Here is a 23,397-nt window from a genome sequence, read left to right on the forward strand (position 1 = left end):
TCTGATGCTGAGCTTCAAGTATTTGCAGACAGAAATGTTTCAGGGCACAGACTAAAGAATAAAGCAAACCTTGGATTCCTGTTCAGGCTCAATAAGAGTGAGAGACAAACTTTTGTACCTTTACCTGTCCATCCAAAAAAAAGAAAAAAGAAAATAATAACCTAGGGAAATCAAATAATCAAACAATTGGGGACTGAACTTTACTGAACAAATACATTTTAGAAAAGAAAAAGAGAGAAAAAAAAATATTTCTGTGCAATTAATTTAAAAAAGGTTATTTTACTATTTTGTTTAACGTGTTCTCAACCAGCTCTGATGCAATATGTTGAAAACCTCCCTATTTCTCTCAGCCCATAGATAAAAGTTTCTTGAGTAGTGACTTGCATCAGAAACCTCATCTGTCGCAAACGCTTTGTGCCTTCCTTGTTTCTCAGAGAGGAAGTATGTGGCCTGCTTGGCAAATGCTGCTCTACATGACGGTGTGAACTTCACAACACACTCATTCGCCTGGCTGCTCCTTGACTTGATCAGTTAACCCTTGCTAGCATCATGAGAGCAGTGTTGTGACTACAGCTTGTTTGAGAAATACTGCAACCTGGAGCATCATGACTAGCATTTGAAGGTAAAAATTAATCTAATTTCAGATTATCTGCAGACCGGATCAAGTCGTCTGTTTTTGTTTTTTTTTTTTTTACTTCTTTTTCTTTTTTCTTTTTTTCCTTCTATTCCTTTTCTATATGTAGGGGTACTTTATTTCTTTAGTTATTATAGCATTCAGACCATGGATTTTGAGTACCACCTAAGGTAGAAGTAGAAAAGCTTGCCTTAATTCTTTTCATGAGGACTGGTATTAAATATGGAAGGGACTAGAAGATCTTAGAGGTCTTTTCCAACCTTAATGATTTTATATTTCTACGGTTCAGTTTCTACTGAAAGCTGGGATTAGGAAAGATGCATAGGACCTCATGGTGCAGCAAAACACAGATCACTGACACACAAAATATGAGAAATGTCATGGACAGATTAGTGGGCTTTCTCCTCAATGGGTTAAAAGTTTGCATGATGTGGTATTACTGTGTCGTTTCAGAGTACTTACATTTTTGCATGTGAATTGCCTTGATAGTAATATTATTCTTCTCTTTCCTATGACAAAGATACAAGTGTCTAAAACTTGAAAGGATGCTAATTTTAATTAATGATTAATTAAGGGAAGTTCATGTAGAAAATTCAATTCGTTAAATCAAAGCTTTTTATTTTCTTTTCCTTTGAAAACAAACAAACAGAAACCCAACAGGTTGCTGTTATCTTCATTTTCAAGCTAAATGAAATTCAGATTTTACATGTGGACATTATTGAGAACTGTATTCTAAGACCATGAAGGTACAGATGTCAAATCAGGTAACAAAAATAAAACAAGGCATAACATATCAAGAATGATATATTTCCTCATTTACTAACCTTTGATAATTTTAAATATAACTTTGAAAAAATCCTTACTGAGCAATGGAATTTCCTCCATGCTCTTCTATTTAAGTGCTACAAAGCCACATTTTCTCAGAGAACAGATTATGTGAGAGGAAATTATTACTACATGTGCTGCTTGCAGGAACGGAAGGTGCAAATTGTACAGCAGGTTTTTGGGAGGCATGATTTAGGTCAGTAAGATTTCAGCCTCGAATGGTTTCATATTTGCCAAGAGCTCTGCCCTTAACAAATAAGACACAAAACAGAACTGGGACTGCTGATGTTTCTTTGCATTCCATTTCGTTACAGAAATAAAGCAGTAAAGCCCACTAGGTTGCAGTTGTAGTGGGTTTGCAAACTGCTATGGCTGCAGCAACTCACTTTCACTAAGAAATAGGTGCACAAATTCAAAAGGTCAAAGCCTGGGAGACTAAAAATGTAATCTTAATGGCTAAAATAAGGTTTTTGCACAAGCCAGAGGAGGTGGCCAGAGAGTGGGCAGAGCCAAACTTCTACCTGCAGGTAGATCTGGGCTTGATTTGCATCCCAACAGCTACACTCCTCAGTGCAGGATTGAGGGTTGCTACAACAAGGTAAGTTTGGAATCCATCACCTCACCTCAGTTCTTCCCAAAAAGCTGTCAGTGGGCAATTCTGTTTGGGTCTGGCACAATTATCTGCTTGTACAACTGAGGCATGCAGCCTCTACTTGTATACAAAACTTGGCGAGCCCTGGAACAGATTCTCTATATTTCAAAAGAATGTCATCTATAAAACTATCATTGTTCCACTGTCTACCTAAATGATAAAGAATGAGTTCAGCCACAAGATGCTCTGCAGTTCCCTGTTAAGTCTATTTTTGCAGAGCATCTCAGAATTTTAGAAAACCATCATACTATTTATCACAAAGTGATACAATGAATTTAGGTTAAGCTGTTAATACAAGCACACACTCCTTAAATCATTAAGATCTACCATGTACGTAAGAGTTCTGTGCCATGCAGTGTTGCTTAAGAAATACTTAGGACACAAATTAATATGCTGCTACCCTAAAAACAGTGATGTGTCACTGCCAGCATGCAAGTAGAAACAACCTTCTGCCTGCCCAACTTCCAATTTCTTCCATTTCTATCCTATTGTATAATGTCTGACAGTTGAGCCATAGCTTGGGACATTCACTCCACCACCTTTAGTGGAACAGCAGACACATTTGCTCTGCCCAAACACACAATGAGAAGTGCCATGGTGGGAAACCCAGGTCTGAAATGCCATTTTCCATTTAATCACTTTGGATTAGCACATCAGTGGCAGAAGCCCAACCATTCTTTTTTTTTTTTTCTTTTTTTTTTTTTTTTTTCTTTTTTTTCTTTTAAATTGAACTTTTCTGCTTTGAATAAATTGAACATCTTGATGTCTCTGCCTGTCTCTGCCACCTTCAAGATTTTACGCTGCTACCAGTAGTAATTAGCGACAGTGAAACTTAGCTGGAAAATGTAATGAGGCAGAGCAAACTGTCGTGCTAGTGACATCAAAGTCCAAAAAGCCATTACGCTTCACTGTTACTGAAAGTACTTCGTAAGACTTCTATTTTCCGTAAGTCGGATTCTTCTAAATGACGGCACTAAGCTGTACACTCCTCCATCTTGTTGACAGAAACAAAGTCATATAAAGCAACAACTTGTACGGTAGAAGTGAGCCAAGCTAGTTTTCCATGTGGTCTACAGAGGTACAAAATAGGCACATAGTATTACCCATACTCAGTCCTTCTGAACTAGACAGCAAGCAATTCAGATCATAGCACAAGGGAGGGCAAGAGGGAATGGGCTTCAGCTGCACCAGGTAAGGCTCACATTGGATATTAGGAAAAAATCGATCTCCATAAGAGTGGTCAGATGCTGGAATGGGCTACCCAGGTAGGTGGTTGAGTCATTGTCCTTGCAGGTGTTCAAGAAACATTTAGAAGTTATACTAAGTGACATGGTTTAATGAGGAAATATTAGTAGTAGGTGGGCAGTTGGACTGGATCATTTTGGAGGTCCTTTCCAACCTTGGTGATTCTATGATTCTAAAAGAGCTGTGTTTTTAGAAAGTTTGTCAGTGCAGGGTAAAACTTTCAGAAGTTTTTCCATAATACACACATGCTCCACATTACTTTTCCAAGTGACTCAGGCACCCCCAACAATGTGTCCGCTCTATCAATGTATCTTAAGAGCGTGAAGAAATGTCCGGAAAGCAGCATGTCACAAGTCTGCTCACTAGTAGGATGACTTGCTTTTCTGGCCCTCAAATACCAGGAGATCCAGAATAAAGGGGCACACAGAGGTAGGACTGTATTATTTTTGTGTTTCTTTGTGACACAAAGTTTGAATACTATTCTCATCTAACTAATAATCACATATGTTAAAATTCTAAATGGGCAGCACCCTGTTACCATGTTTAGCACCTATCTAGAATTGCACGAGCTTCTGGTAAGCGCAGCTTGGCATCAGCTTAGCTAGAGATGAACTGCCTTTTTAAGTACTAGAAAAATATGATTACTGCAGGACAGTGAAGATTCTGTCTGGGTATGAATTCTGGGTTTAGTTATAGAAATTCAGGTGTATTTTAATGGAGAATAATCTAGAGTATTCTATCAAGAGTGACGTTTTGTTCAAATATAAGTACCAATATAGTATGTTTAAAATTAAGGTTACTTTTTTATCACTAATATTCAGCCTGTAGACTCCTTATATCAGGCAATGGAAGAAGTTCTTGTGAAGCAGATTTGAGTCACTTGTTAGAAAGGCACTGGTGCAGCTGCATCCTGCAGATGTGTCACAAGCTTGATCCTAAATGCAGACAGCAAGAAGAACAATGTGCCAGTTGGTTGGTGAAATAGAGGCATCTACCAAAAAAGCCTTTGGGAGCAGAGCAAAGAAGTCTGAAAATCAGATGGAGTTGGACTGTGCACTACCTTTCTGCTTTAGCATTGATCTGCTTCCCCTTGCTTAGAAACAAAGTATTTTCCTTTGAATAGTACTTTATTGTCAAGGGTGTCTAATTTTCTCTGAGATGTCAAATATGAATTATATTAAGCAGTATCCTCAAATTCCAAGACAGTTAACAATAACCTATCACTGACTTCAGCAATACAGCATCTCAAGCAGACACTGCTCCAGCTATCACTGTCAGGGGCTTGTCTGTCATAAGAAAAGCATGCCAAAGGTGGTAATCAGTTTCAAAATATCTATGACTGAAAAATACAGATTGCACCTCACTTAATATAAATGCACAGGGTGAAAACTTCCAATCCAAAGGGTAAGTCTGTCTGCTCACTGTTATGGAGAATCAGAATGGGAACATGAGAATAGATTCTCTCTGTCATTATTTTAGTTCCACTACTGTCTGACAAAGTGTTTCTCATACATTCACCCAGTGGGTAAAACTTTGAAGAATTTGCACAACTGCAGGAGGAGTGTTCTAAGATCAACGGTTTAGGGGCAATGTGTTACCTTTAAGGAAAACAGAGAAGAAAAAAAGGGGAAAAACAAAACAAAACAAACAAAAAAAGAAAAAAAATAAAAGAGGAAGAAAGCATTGCCCACATTTGCTGAGATCACAACTGCATCAGAAGAACAGCACCGAACAACATTCTTAGTGCTCGGCAATAAAGCAACACGGCTGATAACAGACACGTCAATCTACTTAACTTCTTTGTAGCTTAAGAACTCCAAGTGCAGCAACGAACATTTTTATACATAAATGACTGTACAGGCATGGCATTGCTGTGACTTCCTATTGTGCTGAGGTACTGGTAATGGAAACTTTTACTACATTATGTTCTTCTGAGCAACTTCCCTAGCTGTGGTTTTCTGCTATTCCCCTGATAAAAGCACCAGAGTGGTGAGAGTTTAGCAAATATGTAAAACTCTCACATGAATTTGAGACACATTCTCAAAAGTAAAGACGTATAACATCGGAGACACCAAAACTGGGTTATTTTTCATGTGCTGGCACAGCAGGTGTTATTCTGCAGTTTAAATGCAATGTTTCCTTTGATTTAGTTCTGAAGAGCTTTGACGGAATTTGAGAGCGCAATGGGAAACACTATGAAAACACCGAGAGCCTCCACTGAAGGAGGAGAAGAAACAAGTGTGGCAAGCCAGACGGGTAAGGACTCATTTAATTTCTTTTAAGATCAAAAAGGTGTTCAAAATACATGATACATTCAGTCACTCATCTTCCTTGGTCTGATAGAAAAACTAGGCATGTGGGAGGTTTCCCTGTGGGAGGAGGAGGGCACCTGTAGACAGTGTTTATTTTTAGGTATGTCCTAGCCCAAAGTTCCAAGAATTACTTTAATTAAAAAGATATAGTACATTAATACTTCTACATGCTGGTGCCTCCTGAAAGATGTTCCTTCCAATTCAGAAAGAACTGACGCACTGGAAATGGCAAATACCACACTTTGATAAACTTCCATGTGATGTTTTACTCATTTTTTTCTCTTGAGCTGTAATTTTGATCTTAAAGGTTAAAAATCATAATGACATTACATTAAGACTGAACCTGAAATTTACTCTTGCACAACTGTATTAAAGGTAGCACGCGGCCATCTTTCTAGGTTTATCAACTAAGGGTATACAAAAACAGACATTTCACAGCTCAGACTTGCAAAGGGCAAATCTAATGCACCTGCTCCAAGCATGCACAAATGAGAAAATTAAATTGCAAAACCCTCCATAGGCTGATAAAGATTGTGTGTCTGAGACGGAAACCAAGAAATCTCCACTGACCTCCCACTCCCAAACTGCAAGTGAGTGGGTAGAGACTATGCACAGCCCATATGTCTCATCATGCTGCGGTGTGCCAGACAAGTGCTGCAGTAAATTGCTCCCCAGAGGTGCAGAGGGGAAAAAAAGTGTTGTTGTTTTTAAGGGGTGGGAGGAGGTTGCTAATCAAAATACTGGGAATATAAGGATCACCCACTTGTGCTGCTCGGCTTTGTAAGGATGGAGAATCAAGCTGGTTTCATGACTGTTGGAAGGAAATACAGCCTGCTTTTAGCATTGCCAAGCAGCAGTATAGCCCTAGGTCCTGATAAAGCAAAGACCAAACAGTGGCAAATCAGGGACACATAATATGAACCACCCATTTATTTATTTGTGAAGAGAGCTTATGCTGATCTTCTCAACAACTGCGATCATAAATACCAAATTGTCATTCCTTCCAATGACAAATAGAACATATCCCTAAACAGATGTAGATGGCATAGTGATCTCTATGGGAAATTACCCACATAGGAACTCAGGTCTCAATCCCCTTGTGCACTCCTACACATCTAGCACATGCAGAGCTTGTTTAGGCTCCCAAAGGCAGCTTTAAATGCCTGCATAGGTCTTTTGATCTCTCTCATTCTTCATCAGGCCAGTAACCTTCATAACAGCTTAAAAGGTGCGCTAGTTAAAGTCAGGCACACAGGCATCAGCACTACCATTCAAACCCAATGGAAAAAACATTTTTTTTTAATGCAACACAGTACTAAAAACAGATATTGTGGGAATCCAATGAGTATGCATGTATTTAGTTACCTGAGCAGATCAAACTCTAAATCGTGTTATCAAACTGAAGTTTTCCCTCACACTAAGAAGAGACACCTTTAATTTAGGAAAGGTGGAGGATATGATCCACAGACTTATAAGAGTCCAACTATTTATTGGGAAGATTGGCTCATTTCAGTGGGGCGGAATGAAATGAAGGACTGTAATAGAAGGGAAAAAAAAGAAAAGAAGATAAACAGAAAGGGTGAGACATTCAAGGAAGAGATATTCTTGGGAGACACTCAAGGTCATGCTGGATGGGGCTCTAGGCAACCTGTTCTAGCTATGTATGTCCTTGTTCATTGCAGGGGAGTTGGACTAGATGACTCATCCAACTCAATTATATGATTCTATGAATTGCAGTTGCAAAATTGATCCATAATGCAGATGTCCTTGTCAGACCCCTGTAAGTCTCTTGTGCAGCTTCAGAGCTGCAATCAGGGCATAGCTTTGTGCATTTCTCACCTCCAGCACATGAACCTTAGTCCTGAAATAAGGAAAAATGCATAACTCCAAATATGACAGCACTCCATCTGAAAGCATATTGTGTGGGTGTCCCTGACAAGACTTAGTAGCACTAAGACATTATCAGAGGTTGTTAGCCCATCCCCTCTTTTATCCACCCTGGGGATCTTGAATTGAGTTAATCCTTTCTGAGCCGTGCACTGCTGCACCTGCATAACACTCACTTCTTGAGCTGGCTGGTTTAGATCTAATTTGGGTACACGTCAGTGTTGTTCTGCAGCCACACCTTGTGGCAGATGCACAGTGAGCCACCCAGGCACACCCCTGCTCCCCTTTAGCCCCTCTGGGATTTGATATGCCATAAATCACAGTATTTGTGTCAGACATTAAAGCTGGAACCATGCAGGAATTAGGATTTGGATGCGCCGCCTGCGCTCTCCCTCCTCTCTTAAACTGTTTGGTAGTCCATTCACAGCTGGCCTCTGACTGAGTACTTTGGGGCATGCAGGATTCAGTTTCACACCTTTAAAGAAAGACATCCAGCCATGCAGGCATCTAAAACTAGCTTGTATTTCATACTCATCTTTCTCTCCTTAAAAAAAATAAATAAATAAAAGAAAAACAAGCAACCCAACACACAACAACAACGACAACAAATAATAATAATAAGAAAACCCACAACACCTTACTGAATGGAAATGATTCAGCGCTTCGATCTTTCCACCCTAGCTTCTGAGTTGTTCCATTTCACCTGTCACCTACACACTTAAACTGTGGAGGAGAGGTTTTGTTAGAAGGAAGCTCAGTCAATATAACTGAAATTGAGTGTGGAGAAACAGGGTAATCTTTTTAGCATTTAGGTTTCAAGGCTTTGTCTTTGAAAAGAGCTCGTAGGGGTTTTGTGAAACACTGTAGAGTGTGGTGGGGTATTTCACATGACCAAAAAACCCAGTGAGGTTTGATTTAAATACCAATTAAAATGAAGGCTTGTTAGTGGAGTGGGAAACTTGAAAGGATTTGCATAATATAAGTAAGTACACACGTTTTAAGTGGTTGCATGGATGCAGCAGCCAGCCCTATGATTAATTCCTTCCCTTTCAGACCTCCAAATTCACAAGCAAAAATGAAACTAAAACAGATATAAAGATGAAAGTGTACTCAAAGTACTGCAGATCTCTGTATAGCAGAGAAAAGATGATCTCTGCAGAGCATAACAAAATGCAAACCACCACGTACAATAGGAAAGAGGGCAGAAAAGGACTTGTTTTCCTCTCCTTCAGCACAGAAAGAGAATACTTAGAAAGGATATAAATTTTTAAAAAAGCATTGCTAAATGCAGTTTCATGGACAGAGAATATTTTTCTTAATTTTTAGAGCATTACAGGAAAATGATGAAAGGCTTGTTTAGCACAGAATATCTGCAGTATAGCTCAATGATTTATATAGGATACAGTTGGCTAATCATGGCATGGGTGATACGAAAGTGCTGGACTAGTTTTCTTCAATTCAGTGACACCAACTAAGAAAACCATATAATATTAACACAGCATGTACTGACAAATTAATTTGTGTCTGCTCCAGACTCCAGACACCCATATATCTATAAGGATGCTTTCTAATTGTATCATAGGACTATTTCATTTGGTAAGAGCTCAGAAAAATAAACAAACTTACAACCATTTGAAATATAAACATGAAAGGACTTTCTGCACTGCCTCTGTATCATCAAGCTACTCAAAATTAACTGAGAAAATGTTGCTTTCCGTTTCTTTTAAATGATGAATATGGAATATTTTTCTTATCACATATTTTTACTATCACTGCTGTAAGGACAACTAGAAGTGTTAAAGCTCTCCTCTTGAAAAGACCACTAAGATCATCTAGTCCAACTATCAACTCACCACCACCATGCTCATAAAACACACTGTTGTTCACTTCCAAATCTCTCAGCTGTCAGCATATGCTGGGTGCTCCTGCAGGATGAGGAGCTTTCCAGTGCTTGGTGATCAGTTTGCCCAAAGTGCAAGAATTCATCCGTCAGGAATCCCAGGACTCAACACATGTCCTTACAGTGCTGCAAGACCCAGACTCATCCGGACTGATGTAAAAGCCTTCTCATTTCTTTTCTGACCTCAGTTCTGGGACTTGCAGCTACATAGTGATTTAATTAAAAACATCCATTTTGCCTCCCTTTGTTAATGGAAAATAAGGAGCATCATGTGCCACCTCCAGGACAGATTCAACATAAGAAAGAGAACAAGGGCCTCTGGCTGTTCACTGAATTGATTTACAAAGGTGGTGAGAAATAGGAAATTATAGCTACTCTCACATTGCCCTTTACCTGAACTAGTTTCATGATTTCAAAAAGTACCAGCAGTGCTAAACACTGGAACAATTCAACACACACCTTCATCTCTTTAAAGGAATGTACTTAGCGACACAGGCATTCATCAAATCTAGGTTGCCTCATAATATTATAAATCTTGATAGTTTCAAACTGATTATGGCCTTTAAATACGATATTTACGATATTTTTTTTTTCATTTCTAATATCTTCACATTCTTCTCCAAAATTATAGGCTCTTTATGACTTTCTATAAAACAGAACAAATCCATTTTTTCCATTTCTCCTTCAGAACTCTTTCATATTGTTAAGTAACATTTTCTATCTCCTTTTTAATAGGTCAGGAGAGTGATTTCCTTGCTGTCCTCTATGACTATCCCTCAGCAGACATAAGCCAACCTATATTTCATGTGGGAGAAAAACTACGTGTGCTATCAGAGTAAGTAGATTCATTTTTTTAAAAAAATAGCTTTTGTTACAATTGATGCAAATTTATGTTTTATGTAGATGACTCCAAGTGGATGCAGTTCAGCAAAATGAACCAACAAGGAAAGATTCTCATCCATAGTGTAAATTTACCTAGATTTTAAAGATTAGGGATTTCAGATTTTTCTTAGATCCTCTGAAATGGCTTCTGATGATGAATTCAGGCTATAATTTTAAAAAGGGGTCAAAAGAGAATTCTGCTTTAAAAAATGTTTTTCAGAAAGCATTCTTATACTTGTGGAAAACAGAGTGAACAGAAGTAGTTTGAATCAGGTAGAAAAGGAAAATGATTCAGAATTTCAAGCATCTCTTTCACTCTAACAATCTAACAACTCCTTCATGGTTAGGACTTTGAATTTCATCCTGCATTTAAGGCAACTATAACAGAAATAAAATACTTGTCCTTCTATATTTTTAAAATTCAATCTGAATTTTTTGAATGGGAAAAAAAAAGGTCAGAGATTTCATCGCTATTTCTACTCAAAAATTTACAAACCTCACAAGGAACCAGGATCACGAAAAATAATTATACTAGTTTAGACTGATCTTAAATATAGTGCAAATATTGTCACATGCCAGAATAAGCATACTTCTTGAAAAATGGATGGCAGTTCAGTTATTCCCTTTTGCACAACTTGTATCTTCATGTGATGACCTCCTAGGAGTTTTTCAGCCCCTGTTTTCGCAGCTTAAATAGAAATGAGAGATTTCATTTTTGCAGCTGGAGGAGCAGACGGATTTAAGAGGAGATAAAAGACATTCCTTTCAGAGAAATCCTTTGAGGATCTCAAATTCATGGCAGACTTCTTTAACTGGAGAAGCCAGAACATGAGATTGTTGGAGGACAGAAGTACTCAAGAGAAGTATCACAGGTGCCTCATGAATTCTCAGATACTTCTCTCACATCTGTATACAGACTTCTGATCTGATCCAGAATGGCTGCAGCCATGTTCTGCTGACAGAGTGCTTTCCCTGAACATGAAGATCAAAAGACTCAGTCAATACCACAAGATAATTTTTTTTCTGATAGTGAAAATCAGTGTAACTCCATATGAATCTATGATTACCTTAGCCTGGAAATCCCAGCTTAAAGCCTTGCTCCCAACTTTAATAATCACAAAACTACATATATCCATAACAATGTGAACTGTATGTATCATTTGCTGTATGCATGCATGCATTGTATAATACGATCTGTTAGACATAAAACATCCACAAGGACTAGGCTACTACAGTAGCATTTTTTATCATGTTTATCTGTTATGCAACCATCAAGAACATCTGCTAATAAACAGGAGCCAAAGTTAAGCCTTGATAAGAACTTTGCTCTTCCTGATTTGGATTGGCTTATGCACAGACAAAAAGCAATGCTCTGTGCAAAGTACATTGTCCTAACGGAGGACTCTGTTCTTCCCAACCGGGAAGATGTTAACAGGAACTATTTGCATACAGGTTTTTGCTATCTGTACATAACCTTTAGGTTTATTCATTCTCTCAAGTCATTCAAATAAGCCAGAGCGGAAGATAAAAGCAGCACGGCAGACATGATCAGAACACAAGTGAGAAGGAATTACCATCGAGAAGCATTAGAAGACAGCACATACTGCTCTTATATTAACTGTTTTTCAGCTTTCAACCAAAGCAATTAAGTGTACTGGAAGTCAGCTCTGTGAATCATACCAGGAAACTACAACTGCTTTAGTTTGGCAGAATCAGATCAAGATTACTGACAGAATTCTTTACTCTCCATGCTCATCCAGGAACCTGGTCTATCAATGAATTTAGTTTGTGCTAGTAGGACCAACTGTCCTCCAGAGAAATACCCCAGTGTATATGACTTCTGTGGCTCCTGCCCCAAAAGGGACATGCTACTCTTGGACTTTTAACTATCACTGGGATTTTACAGCATTAATAACACTGCAGTTTGTAGGGAGGTATATGCTAAGTGTCTCCAATTTTCTTATGGGTTCTATCTGGAGTTCCATGGGAAAACAAACAAACAAAAAACAGTTCCTAAACTTTTAAACTATTTCACAACACAACCACAAACAAAACTGCCTGAAACTTCCAACTCTAAATAGCAGACTTCTCTTTTTCCTTCAGTTCATAGTTTCTGGATCATGATGCCAGTCACTGCAAGCCAGGAGGTTTAACTTAGGGTTTGCAACTCAGCTGTCTTGACCTAGACTGAGTATTGAATCTGCTGTCTGGGAATTATTTGGAAGCATCATTTTGGAACTGCCATAAAAAGAGTATTCAAACTCTACTATTTGGATTCAAATTCTTAAAGGAAAAGGTGGAGAAAAAAGCATAAATCATCCTAACTCAGCATTGACATAATTCCTTTTGTTAGTCTCTAAAGCACTGCAACATCCCTGTGAAAATGTTTATTACGGCTCTTCAAAAAAACTTGAAAGCTAAAGCTGGTATTCAGTTCATCAATAACCTGATAGATCAATGAAGAAACATATGCCTGGTCACATACATTTGGCTATTCTTCCCTTATACTGCAAGAGGAACTACAAGGCTGTCTAGACACAGCATGCTCAGCCACAAGCTGAGTGTCTTGGATACCAAGAGAAGTCTAGCTGTGGGAAGGCAGAGCACAGCATGGTTTAACCACTGCATATTTACCCTTCTTCTTTTAACTACAGAAAAAATATTTTATTACTTAGCAACCGAGATGGAAAAAAATGCAGCTTATTTCTGTGTCCAAATTAAATCTTAAAGAAACTACTCTAAATGAAACAAACTTGGGTCCATTTTTGAGTGTGAGAATTCAAGAACACAGATAGAAGGTTTCAGCCTAGTCTGTACATCATAACTTACTTCTAAAATGAGGACAAGCTCTGAAAATGTATCTGAAAATATCCCTTGTCTTGCTTTCACAGTGAAGGAGGTTGGTGGAGAGTCCATTCCCTTACAACAGGGCGAGAAAATTATATTCCAGGGAAATATGTAGCAAAGGTTTATCATGGGTAAGTAAATGCATTTCCCATTACAAATCAATACTAATTTCTTACGTTTACTACACTGATTAAAGTTGTTCAGTATCATAAATCAACACCAAGAATAACTAGAAAGAAATTTTATTTATTGATAGCCTGATGCACTTCCTCATGTCTCAGCTCCCTTGAAATCTGATATCAATTGATATGTAAGCTTAGAATATATGAAAATAAAAAGCATAGTTTTTAATAACTGGAAGGGTCAAAAAACTTTCACAGGAGATACTTAAAATACTTCTATTGTGTGGACTGACTTTTACTTCTAAGATCTCAAGAAAGTGATCTGGTTGAGAAAAAGCTTTTTGTAAAAAGTAAAATGTAGATCCTATTTGCACATGATATAACAGAAACAAACAACCCACAAACAAGTAGAAAGACAAATAAGTCATTTTAGAATGTAACCTCTCTCAATGAAAGAGCTAAGGAATATTCAGAGCTCTCTTGTTGCCCTAGACAACAGTCAGGAAGAAAACATTGAAGCATACACTTCACGTTTTTCTAGAAAAGGGTTTTAACACCTGTTTAATCTTAAGCATACGAAGTGTGAACTTCATTGGGATTTATGCAAGTGCTTAAATTTTAATAAGTTCTATACCCTCTTGAAACAGAGATGCTTTTCAAAATGCGAGGCACAGGCAGGAGCTTTCCATTACCATGTCTGAAGTTTCCCCAAGACAGGATCAAACACATAAGAATAACATTACTTTAAAGCACCAATGAATCCTACACTAGTACAGCTGTATCATTACTCACTAACTGTAGAAAAATACTCCGGTGTGTCAACTTATCAGGAAAATTGGTAATGACGTTTCCCTTATTCAAAAAAACAATTAATTTAAACAACTGGACTGTCCCTAGCACAAGGTGAATAATTTTATTTGGGGTGCATTCCCTGTACAATAAAATACAATCTGTACTAACAAAAGTTGCTTAAACAAAGAACAGGAGACTAACTAAAGCATCTCTAATGCCACAGATGTGCCATCGATATGACCCTACCCATGCAGATAAAGGTAGCTTGAAAAGTTTTGTTTGCCCTAGTAAGTCCAACACTTCTTTGTTCTTCTCTTAGTCTCAGAAAAGCTATTTAAGCTCAGCATGTGAAAATGGAGAGCAAGATTTTCTCCATAAACTGAAAAATATGCCTGGACATAGTTTAGAGAATAACTACAGTTGTTTTTGCAGTCACTTTTCCTGGCAAATGCAGCACTTTCACGACCACATGCTGCTCTGTTTCACTGGAGTCCAAATTTCAGGATTTGTTTTTTCCTGCTTCGCAGCTGGCTATTTGAAGGGCTGGGAAGAGAGAAAGCAGAGGAACTTCTACAGCTCCCCAACACCAAGGTCGGCTCCTTCATGATCAGAGAGAGTGAAACTAGGAAAGGTGAGGAACACTTTTTCCCCTTTGATCTCAGGCACGAACAGTTTTACAAGCCTTAATTCTCTCCCCATCCCTCTCCATATGGATAACCTCAAAAAAAGGCACCCTGTGCAGCATTCCAGTCTTCACCGGTCACCTACACTATGAACAGTGCAGAAAAGAAGGTTAACCACGGCCTTGGAAAGTTCCACAGGCACCAGCATAAACAAGACACAGTTGTTTAAACATTATTATTCACTTTGGTCACATGTAAAACTTATTAGGCAGTGAGAATTTTCGAGCAGAGGAAATATTGTAGCTTTGTCCTGCTCTGCAAACAATTGGCTGAAGAAGTGATAAAATACATACAAACTAGAGAGGATGATGGATAATTAGGTTTCCAGTGTAAGCAGGCAGCTCTTTCATATATTTCCCCCCAGATTATGTCTTCATTTTCTTTACCATTATTCCATCTGCTTTTCTAAGCTACTGATTATTAGAACTACCAACTATTTCATCTTCCTAAGAAATTTATTAAATTGATTTCCCACCTCTCATCACACTTTTTCTTTGCTAATATATCAATTTTCAGCATAAGCCAACAGAATTTTAATTATGATGCAAAATAGGAATTTTGGTGTTCACACTTCAGTTTTTTTTTCAATGGGAATACATCTCCCATTGTCCACTATGATATCTTCTGATTACCACATTAACAGATACTAACTACTGCGTTACTGTAAGCTAATTAAGACAGGTCATTAAAATCAGGAACCTGGCACATGAGTCCGGTCCTTGTGTTCAGGGAAAGGCGCACAGCTTCTGTGAAGGCCTGTTTCCCTTACATCATCTCAAAAAATACTACATCAGTAAATGTACATGAAAAATACATGAGAAATTTAGAATCAATCAAAATCCAAGTCCCAAATTCTGGGCACTTTATTCATTATACTTAAAGTGTAGAAAATTAGGATAGACATTCAATTTTGTAAGAACTTTCTGGGACCTTTTGAAACATCGTACCGTAGGGATTTCAACTATCCCTGCAGAATTAGGACTTGACATTGTTATAATCAGTCCTCTTGTTTCTCCAGGATTATATTCCTTGTCAGTGCGGCACAGGGAGGTGAAACATTATAGGATCTTCCGCCTTCCAAATAACTGGTATTACATCTCCCCACGGCAAACCTTTCAGTGCCTTGAAGACCTCGTGAATCACTACTCAGGTAAAAACAACAGCAACAGCTGAATAAACCTATTTTCCACTAGCAGCTGTAAAACTCTGCATCAGAGGTGCAGAGCAAGAGATTTTCCCCATGTCCAAGACTTGCAACTGCTACCATAGAACAACTAGAAAAATGTTTAATTTATATCTTCCACCTTATTTTTTGATCCTGAAGATAAGTTAGATACTACTGTCAGTACAATGGGAATGAACCTGAGAACTCAACAAGATACAGATATGTTCTACCTGTACTGGCTTAAGCTATTGTATGCCCATATGACTGTGTCATTAGAGCTGTCTGTAACACAGTTTTGGTCAAAATGTTACTGTCTAGCACCTCCGTAGACAAGTTTTACTTACAGTTTGGAAATGGCACAGGTCAGGGTCATCCCGCTGCCTTATCAAGGAACAGCCAATGTCAAAGTTTAGGGGTACAAAAAAAAAATTAAGCTGTATAGGTGACAGTCTCACTTTTGTGCCCAGGGCCATAGGTCAGCTCCTAGCTCTCTCAGTTTACCAACTTGGGTATTTCTGCCATTTATTCATTTACCATGCAGACAGATAGTATCAGAAATGCAAGACCAGATTCTGAAATCAAGTTCTCTTTGATGTCCTTGTCTACAGCAGAAAATGCTCAGAAATTTTGGCTTTTTTTTTTTTCCCCTAGTTGACTGCATAAGAAAACTATGGTTGAGTTAATGAGTACAAATCATCTAAGGGGTTCATCTGTTAGTTTAAATCTAGATTCAGCTGTCATATATACCGATATCAACCTAGTGGATTGCACCTGCTTCAACAGCTATTTTCCAGACTTATAACAATTTAACATGCATCAGAGAGATGACCCAACAAGCAACACAATTAAGAGACTGCAGTTATGGTGCATTAAAATGAGAAAGTTCTAAAATGAAAGAGAAAGCAGAATTGGAAAAAAAAAAAAAAAAAAAAAAAAAAAAAAAAGTTAAAAAGTTGCATAAAAGTTATGAGAAAATGACAGGTTCTGGGCTTTAATTAGTAATGGGTACAAAGTATAAAGCCACAATATTTGCATATTTCATGGGTAAATGAAAAAGGGTATTCTGATAAACTGGAAAAAAGAAAGAAGCAGCTGAAAACACCTCACTTTCAAAACATTTGAGTCCAATGATACAGGTGAATGAGAATTTAAACAGAGTAATATTTTTCTTTTCATTTTAGTTATCTGACACCTTTCTCTGTTTAGAAAGAAGAAAAAAATCAAACATTCTGAAAAATAATTATAACAACTTGAGTTATAGATGTAAGAGAGGGCATGAAATTTAGCTCCTCTCCTTGCCCCTAAATGTGACATTGCAGAATCTCAGACTGGAGAAAAATAGGTTATCCCTAACAGGGCATCTGAAATCAACCCAAGAATTCAAGATAAGTACAGATAGGCTTTGCTGAAATAAAGCTCAGAGGTCTAAAACATCAACATTATCAATGACAGAAGAATATATGCAGTGTTTGTAGGGGAGCAAGGAGGAGACAATGGAGAAAAAGAGATAAAAGTTATCTGAATGCAACATGAACATGTAAACCTTGAGTCATTCCAAGCAGAATAGGTGCAAACAGAATCCACTCTGAGTGGTTGTACCTTGTATCTATTTTTTACTATGTTTGCATGGGTGAGAGGATGGAAAGCAAAAGCAGAACTCACTAGAGACTCGGGAAACTTGGGCTTAAGTCTCTGATCTGTCATAAAATTCCTTCTAGATTTTTGGCAAATCACTTATTCTGTTTCTCAGTTGCTCACTCATATTGTGGGAAACATACCCCTTGATAAATTAAAAAGCAAAGATACTAGGAAAATATGTTGAGCCTGTGTCATAGCTGCTTCCTTGCTGAGAACATAGTGAAGGATTAACATCATATGTCTTCATTTCCCTGTTCAGAAGTTGCTGATGGTCTCTGCTGTGTCCTTACAACACCCTGCCTTACCCAGTGCACTAGCAACCACAGCATAATGAATCAAGTTCCTCCTGTGGTGATGAGGAATAAAAACTTCAACTGGAGAAGCATTCACAGGTACCACAAACAACACAAGCTGCCATAAATAACAAATCATGTTTCCAGTCTTACATGTACTTTCACTTACAACACAGGAGTAGCAGCCATTTCCTTCTACAGAGGCCAGTTTTAAATCTTCCAAGCTGTTGACAGCATGTGAACCCATGAGAACTAGATGTCCAGCTCTCTAACTGCTAATCTTAGTACTAGCCTGCAAAAGTACAGTTACAGCATTAAATCACTTCTACCCAGCCAGGAGCATGGTTGCATTTGTCCACTGGGACTCATGAACCCTCTCTGCCATGGGGGAAGAAGTAAGAGACAGGCCATAATCCATGCTCAGGTCCACCAGTAGTAGCATACAAGCTCCAGTAATCAGAAATGATTACACTTTGTTCATGGCATCCACACACAAAGTAATGTACACACGTGCAGTGTGCACATTGTCCCAGCTTAAATCTTTCCTGCTTCCTCTCATTAAATATATAGTCCAGCTGAAGGTCCGTAAGATTTGCAATGTCTTGACTGCACCTACTTGAAAGGAGGTTGGGTTTCAGAATCTTCATAAACAAAACATTTATCAGGGATAAACTTTCCTCTATTACTCTTCCTTCACAAAGTACTTTAATTTGCTTACAAATACAAGATAATTTTGTGCTGTATTGAAGTCCACTTTTTTTCCTAGAGATAAGAAGAAGAGAATGTACAGAGAGGCCTTTTAAAATGCTCAAGAACAGACATCAATATTGTACTGTTCTAGAAAATCACTACGAGACAGAAATGTTTGATGACTTTTAAGATGGGAATTTTTTGTGAAATAAAATTAATATCGTTTGCCTTAATAAGTGTTAATACTTGACTCAGTTTAAGTAGCTGGAATTCTAACAACATTTCATACTTTTAAAGGCTGGAGATGACTGGAGATACAGAAAGCACACTGGCAGCAATAGATGATTCCTGTCTCAGCTATGGCCTGAGGGAAAGCATTGCTTCCTACCTCTCCTTGACAGGGGATGACAACTCTTCTTTTGTGAGTGCCAGAAAGAAGAAAACACAGTCTCTTATATACACAGGGAGTAAGCATAAGAGTACCCTTCACTTGCCACCTACATATTTTGACAACTGACCCTGAGACAACAAGAGGGAAAATGGAAGCTGAGCGCTTAACAGAGCATCCTGTGGGCCTGCAGTACTTCAACAGCTGATAATAATGCACACCAGCTGGTGATCAAACTCTGACTGTGGTTCTACATTTTACCTTCTGAAGGTTGACCAGAGACCTTTGAAAGGCTCTTATACCATATAATGGAATTGTGCTGTGTGCACCTGAAATTACAAACTGCTCACTAGCAAGATAAACTGAGACACTCTAAGCCAAGAATCAAGTGAGGCAGAGGATTCTTCAGTAAGGATGATGCCCACCATTGTACAAAGTTGACTGGATATGAAAAGACTAACTGCAGCTTGAGACTGTGAATTAAAGTCTTAGTCTAATACTCTCTACAAGGCTTAAAGTCATGTCTACAGAATCTACCTACTCTGAGAGAAAAAGCCTTTTTTCTTCTCCATACATACCCACTCATCATTATCAGTGAGTTGGAAAGTCTCCAAGAAAATGTCAAGTAATTGGCATCCAAGAAACACCTCATGACTGTACACATCTGTCATTTCTACCTTTGGGGGAAAAGAAAAAAATAATGGCTTCAACTTTCCAAGTGGCTTTTAATTCAGCTGACTGTAATGTCCTGTAGCGTCACGGAAAGATCACAAAATGAAGACCAGACTTAACTCACTGAGAAATTCTTGCTAAAGCCTGAGATGGAAGAGCAGGCATATCCAAAAGCAGAACCTAAATGCTCTTAATCCAGTGGATATTTATCAGAGAACACAGTGGGGGGTTTTGTTTGTTTTGTTGGTTGTTTTTTAAAATGAAAAGTAAAATATTGTAATATAATGCCTAACTGCAAAGGTAGACTTGCAAAGGAGTGACCTTTGAGTGGAGGACCTGAACCTCATCTCCTGAAGGCACACCATATTTATGTATAATATTTATATTAATATAAGCTTTTTAATAATTAAAATAATAGAACAAATCAGAAACAGTGGATGTTGAAGAGTTTACTGAACGTCTTGTCTGAAGTATTATGTCAAATTACTTAAAAATTTCTTAAAGCAACTGGGTTGTTTTAAATATCACAGACTAGAGAAGTTTTCAATGTCTATGTACCCTTGCCAAATTGAAAAGAAGTCTGATAGTGACAGATCAAGGGGGAATGACTTTAAAATAAAAGATGGTGGATTTAGTTTAGATATTAGGAACAAAATCTTTATTCCAAGGGTGGTGAGATGCTGGCACAGTCTGCCCAGAGAAGCTGTGGATGCCCCATCCCTGGAGGTGCTCAAGGCCAGGTTGAGTGGGGCCCTGGGCAGCCTGAGCTGGTGGATGGCAACCCTGCTAACAGCAGGGAGTTGGAACTGGGTGATCTTTGAGGTGCCTTCCAACCTAAGCCACTCTGTGATCCAATCAGATTGCGTGGTCCTTGGAACTTGACTTGTGTTTACTATGTAAATTATGTAGTCACATCTGGGGACATAAGATGCTGCAACTTATGTACTTGAGTGGGCATCTTTTCAATCCAATGTGCTGCTGTACTCCTTTCCCTTCCCTTTCCTCTTCTTCTTTTGTTTTTTTTTTTTTTTTTTGTTTTTGTTTTTTTGTGTTTGTTTTTTTTTTTTTGGGAGGGGGGGAGGGGGGGGGGCTGGGGTGGTGGAAGGTTGGGTGCAGATTTGAGTTTTGAGACAGAGGGAATTTAGTTTATATACATTTCCTCTGTAAATATCTCTATATTATAACTAGAAAGAGGGCAAGAGAAATCAGAGAACAAAATAGTTTAAACGTACTTCAGAACTTTAAAGGTGGATGTAGTTCGGATGATAAACCTTGAATAAAAGCTTTGAACAAAAAGCAAAATGAACTTGGGTACTCTAGATTTTTATATAATCTAATTATTACTGTTACAGATCATTAATTTGTTACTGTGGCAACTGTATTGTAACCAGTGAAATGTATATGGGGAGCATTACAGATTTCTAAGTCATGATTTGCATTTATTAAAATAACAGCCAGGAGTTACTTTGTATTGCTTTAAAAGACTGAAAAGCTGGCAAACCATCACAAGCACCCAGTTTTACCGTGATACATCTAGATGTTATCTGTGACACAACACAACAAAAACTCCAAGAGTCCATGCTGCTGGGTACCTGGAAAACACTTCAGTCTCCACTCTGTAGAAAGGGGATAAGACATGCTCTGATGAGAACAGGCACACAAACTTGCAGAATGGCTGAGGCTGGCAGGGACCTCTGGGTCCATCTGGCCCAATCCTGCTCAAGCAGGGACACCCAGAACAGGGGACCCAGGGCCACATCCAGGCAGCATTTGGAGATCTCCAAGGAGGAGACCCCACAGCCTCTGGGCAATGTGTTCTGGGGCTCAGCTGCACAAAAGTGCTTCCTTGTGCTCCAGTTTGTGACCATTGCCTCTTGTCTTGGCAGAGTTGCTCCAGTCCCTTAATTGTTTTTTGTGGCCCTTCAATGGACTATCTCTAGTCACTCCCTGTGACTGTGAGCCCCAAACTAGACACAGCACTCCATCGATATTAACTAGATTTTCTGGGTAGAAGTAAGTAGATTAATTGTGTAATGCTTGGTGTTACACACACAACCTAGATATATGTCTAGTTGTACATCTGCAATTTCTTCATGATGTGCATTTATACAGTCACATTGTACACGACAGATAGTGTTGAGGAAAAAGGAATCTGCAGGCTGCTAGGACAGTACGCTTTAGTTACCTCCCTCTCCAGATAATGATTTAAGGTATACATGAATAAAGTTGTAGAAAGGATGGAACTAGATGGATTTTCCTAGCAGGTAAGTCATCTGCGTACTAAGAAATAATTAAAAAGAAATGGAAGGCACGTTGAAGTTTCTCTGCTCCCTTACTCTAGGAAGAACTAATGTCACCTAGCACAACCCTGACATACTTTCAGTTTGTTTCTAAAAGCCACCACCAATCATGATACTGGAGTTACAGGCAGATTACTGGGCTTCTGCCCCAGCCACACTTCAATGTATCTATAACTAACATGATTAAATATGGCATGTGCCATGGGAAACTGCTGGCTTTAAATAACACATAAAGTGAGAGGATGACAGAAGCTATGAACGGAAAGCACGTGAGTGGAAAAGACTGTAAACTGTTAAATGGAGCCTGGTAGTAGCTGGGGAATCAGGCAGCTTCACCCTATTTTCAGACAAGACATATGCTTCAAATGCAAAAGTCCTACAGTAAGTCAACAGGCTTCTTCTTACATAAAATTGCACTGGTATATAAATCAGTTAATCAAAAGATGAAGTCGAAAAGTGTTAATGCACTTAATTTGATTTAAAATGAGAAACTAATAATTAAGATTTAATATATATTTTTAATATCATACTAGTGAAAGATGCATAAGTTATAAAAAAGAGTCACCCACACAGTTTTGCATTGATTTTGTACAGTCTGCTTTCAAACTGCTTCAAAACAAAACCTATTACAGGACAGATAGAGGAAACTCAAAAGCACTTTGCTATTTGAAGTGCATCTCTCCTCTTAGGCAAAGCTTCCTAAGCCAGATATCTCTGCATAGTAAGATGCAGTATCCAGTATCTGATTTTTTTTTATACACAAGACAAAGACCTTTAAAGGAACAAAAAGTTAACACCTGTAGAAAAATAATATTGCTTAATGACCTAATTTCCCTAAATTGCTTAGTGACTTAATTTCCCGCTGGAAATCTGTTTCTGTTATAATCAGTTTCATGGTTAGTTGTCTGTGTGCAACTCCTTTTTTGCAGTTCAATTAGAAAATCTTGTCATCTTGGAGAAAAAAACAAGACACATTCCTTTACAGGAGGTGCAGCTGAGAAACCTGAAGAAATCAGAAGTTTTATATCGCATCACTACTTCACCAAAAAAAAAGAAAAAAAAAAAGAAAAGATGCAATAGATTTTTGAGCCACTGCTATTAATGTTGATTTTGATTTATTTATTTATTTATTTTGCTTTAACAAAGTTAAAATTAAGTCTACCACGGCACTGTATGGATTATTTCATAATATTGTTTTGAAATCAGTGAATAATCCTGCTTTTGTGGAGGCAAAAGTGAGGTCTTTGCATTCTCGGGAAGAAAACTGCTGTTACAGACATTAAATCAGTAGGAAGAATTGACACATCTGCTGCTCACTGCATTTGCCTCTGTTTTCCGCTTTTAAATATCCTATTTCAGAGAAAGGAGCAGTTCAATACTCATGTTTTAAAAGACCAAAAGGACTCTGGCAACAGTGATAAGCAAAGACACACTTTCACTTCCCTTTCATCAGTTGCTCAACTGGTAAAT

General features: G+C 38.2%; 2 protein-coding genes across 2 annotated transcripts in view; one reads left to right on the forward strand and one right to left on the reverse strand.

Annotated features, from left to right (window-relative positions):
* TG (thyroglobulin) overlaps positions 1–23,397 on the reverse strand; it is a 140,587-nt gene that overhangs the window by 35,842 nt on the left and 81,348 nt on the right. The window lies entirely within an intron of this gene.
* On the forward strand, positions 489–19,103 carry SLA (Src like adaptor). Its single transcript, XM_072329783.1, has 8 exons — positions 489–622; positions 5,507–5,612; positions 10,191–10,290; positions 13,229–13,315; positions 14,626–14,729; positions 15,800–15,931; positions 17,844–17,976; positions 18,865–19,103. The coding sequence occupies exons 2-8, from the start codon at positions 5,540–5,542 to the stop codon at positions 19,082–19,084; spliced, it is 849 nt and encodes a 282-aa protein (XP_072185884.1). The 5' UTR covers positions 489–622; positions 5,507–5,539; the 3' UTR covers positions 19,085–19,103.

Source organism: Excalfactoria chinensis, chromosome 2 (assembly GCF_039878825.1).
Source record: "Excalfactoria chinensis isolate bCotChi1 chromosome 2, bCotChi1.hap2, whole genome shotgun sequence".
NCBI lineage: Eukaryota > Metazoa > Chordata > Aves > Galliformes > Phasianidae > Excalfactoria > Excalfactoria chinensis.

What these genes read in the sequence shown, in the direction of transcription:
- SLA (XM_072329783.1), top strand. Translation starts at nt 5,540, where the DNA reads ATGGGAAACACTATGAAAACACCGAGAGCCTCCACTGAAGGAGGAGAA. An exon ending in CCTCGTGAATCACTACTCAG is followed by an intron (nt 15,932 to 17,843) that starts GTAAAAACAACA and finishes TTCCCTGTTCAG; the next exon opens with AAGTTGCTGATGGTCTCTGC. An exon ending in AACTGGAGAAGCATTCACAG is followed by an intron (nt 17,977 to 18,864) that starts GTACCACAAACA and finishes ATACTTTTAAAG; the next exon opens with GCTGGAGATGACTGGAGATA.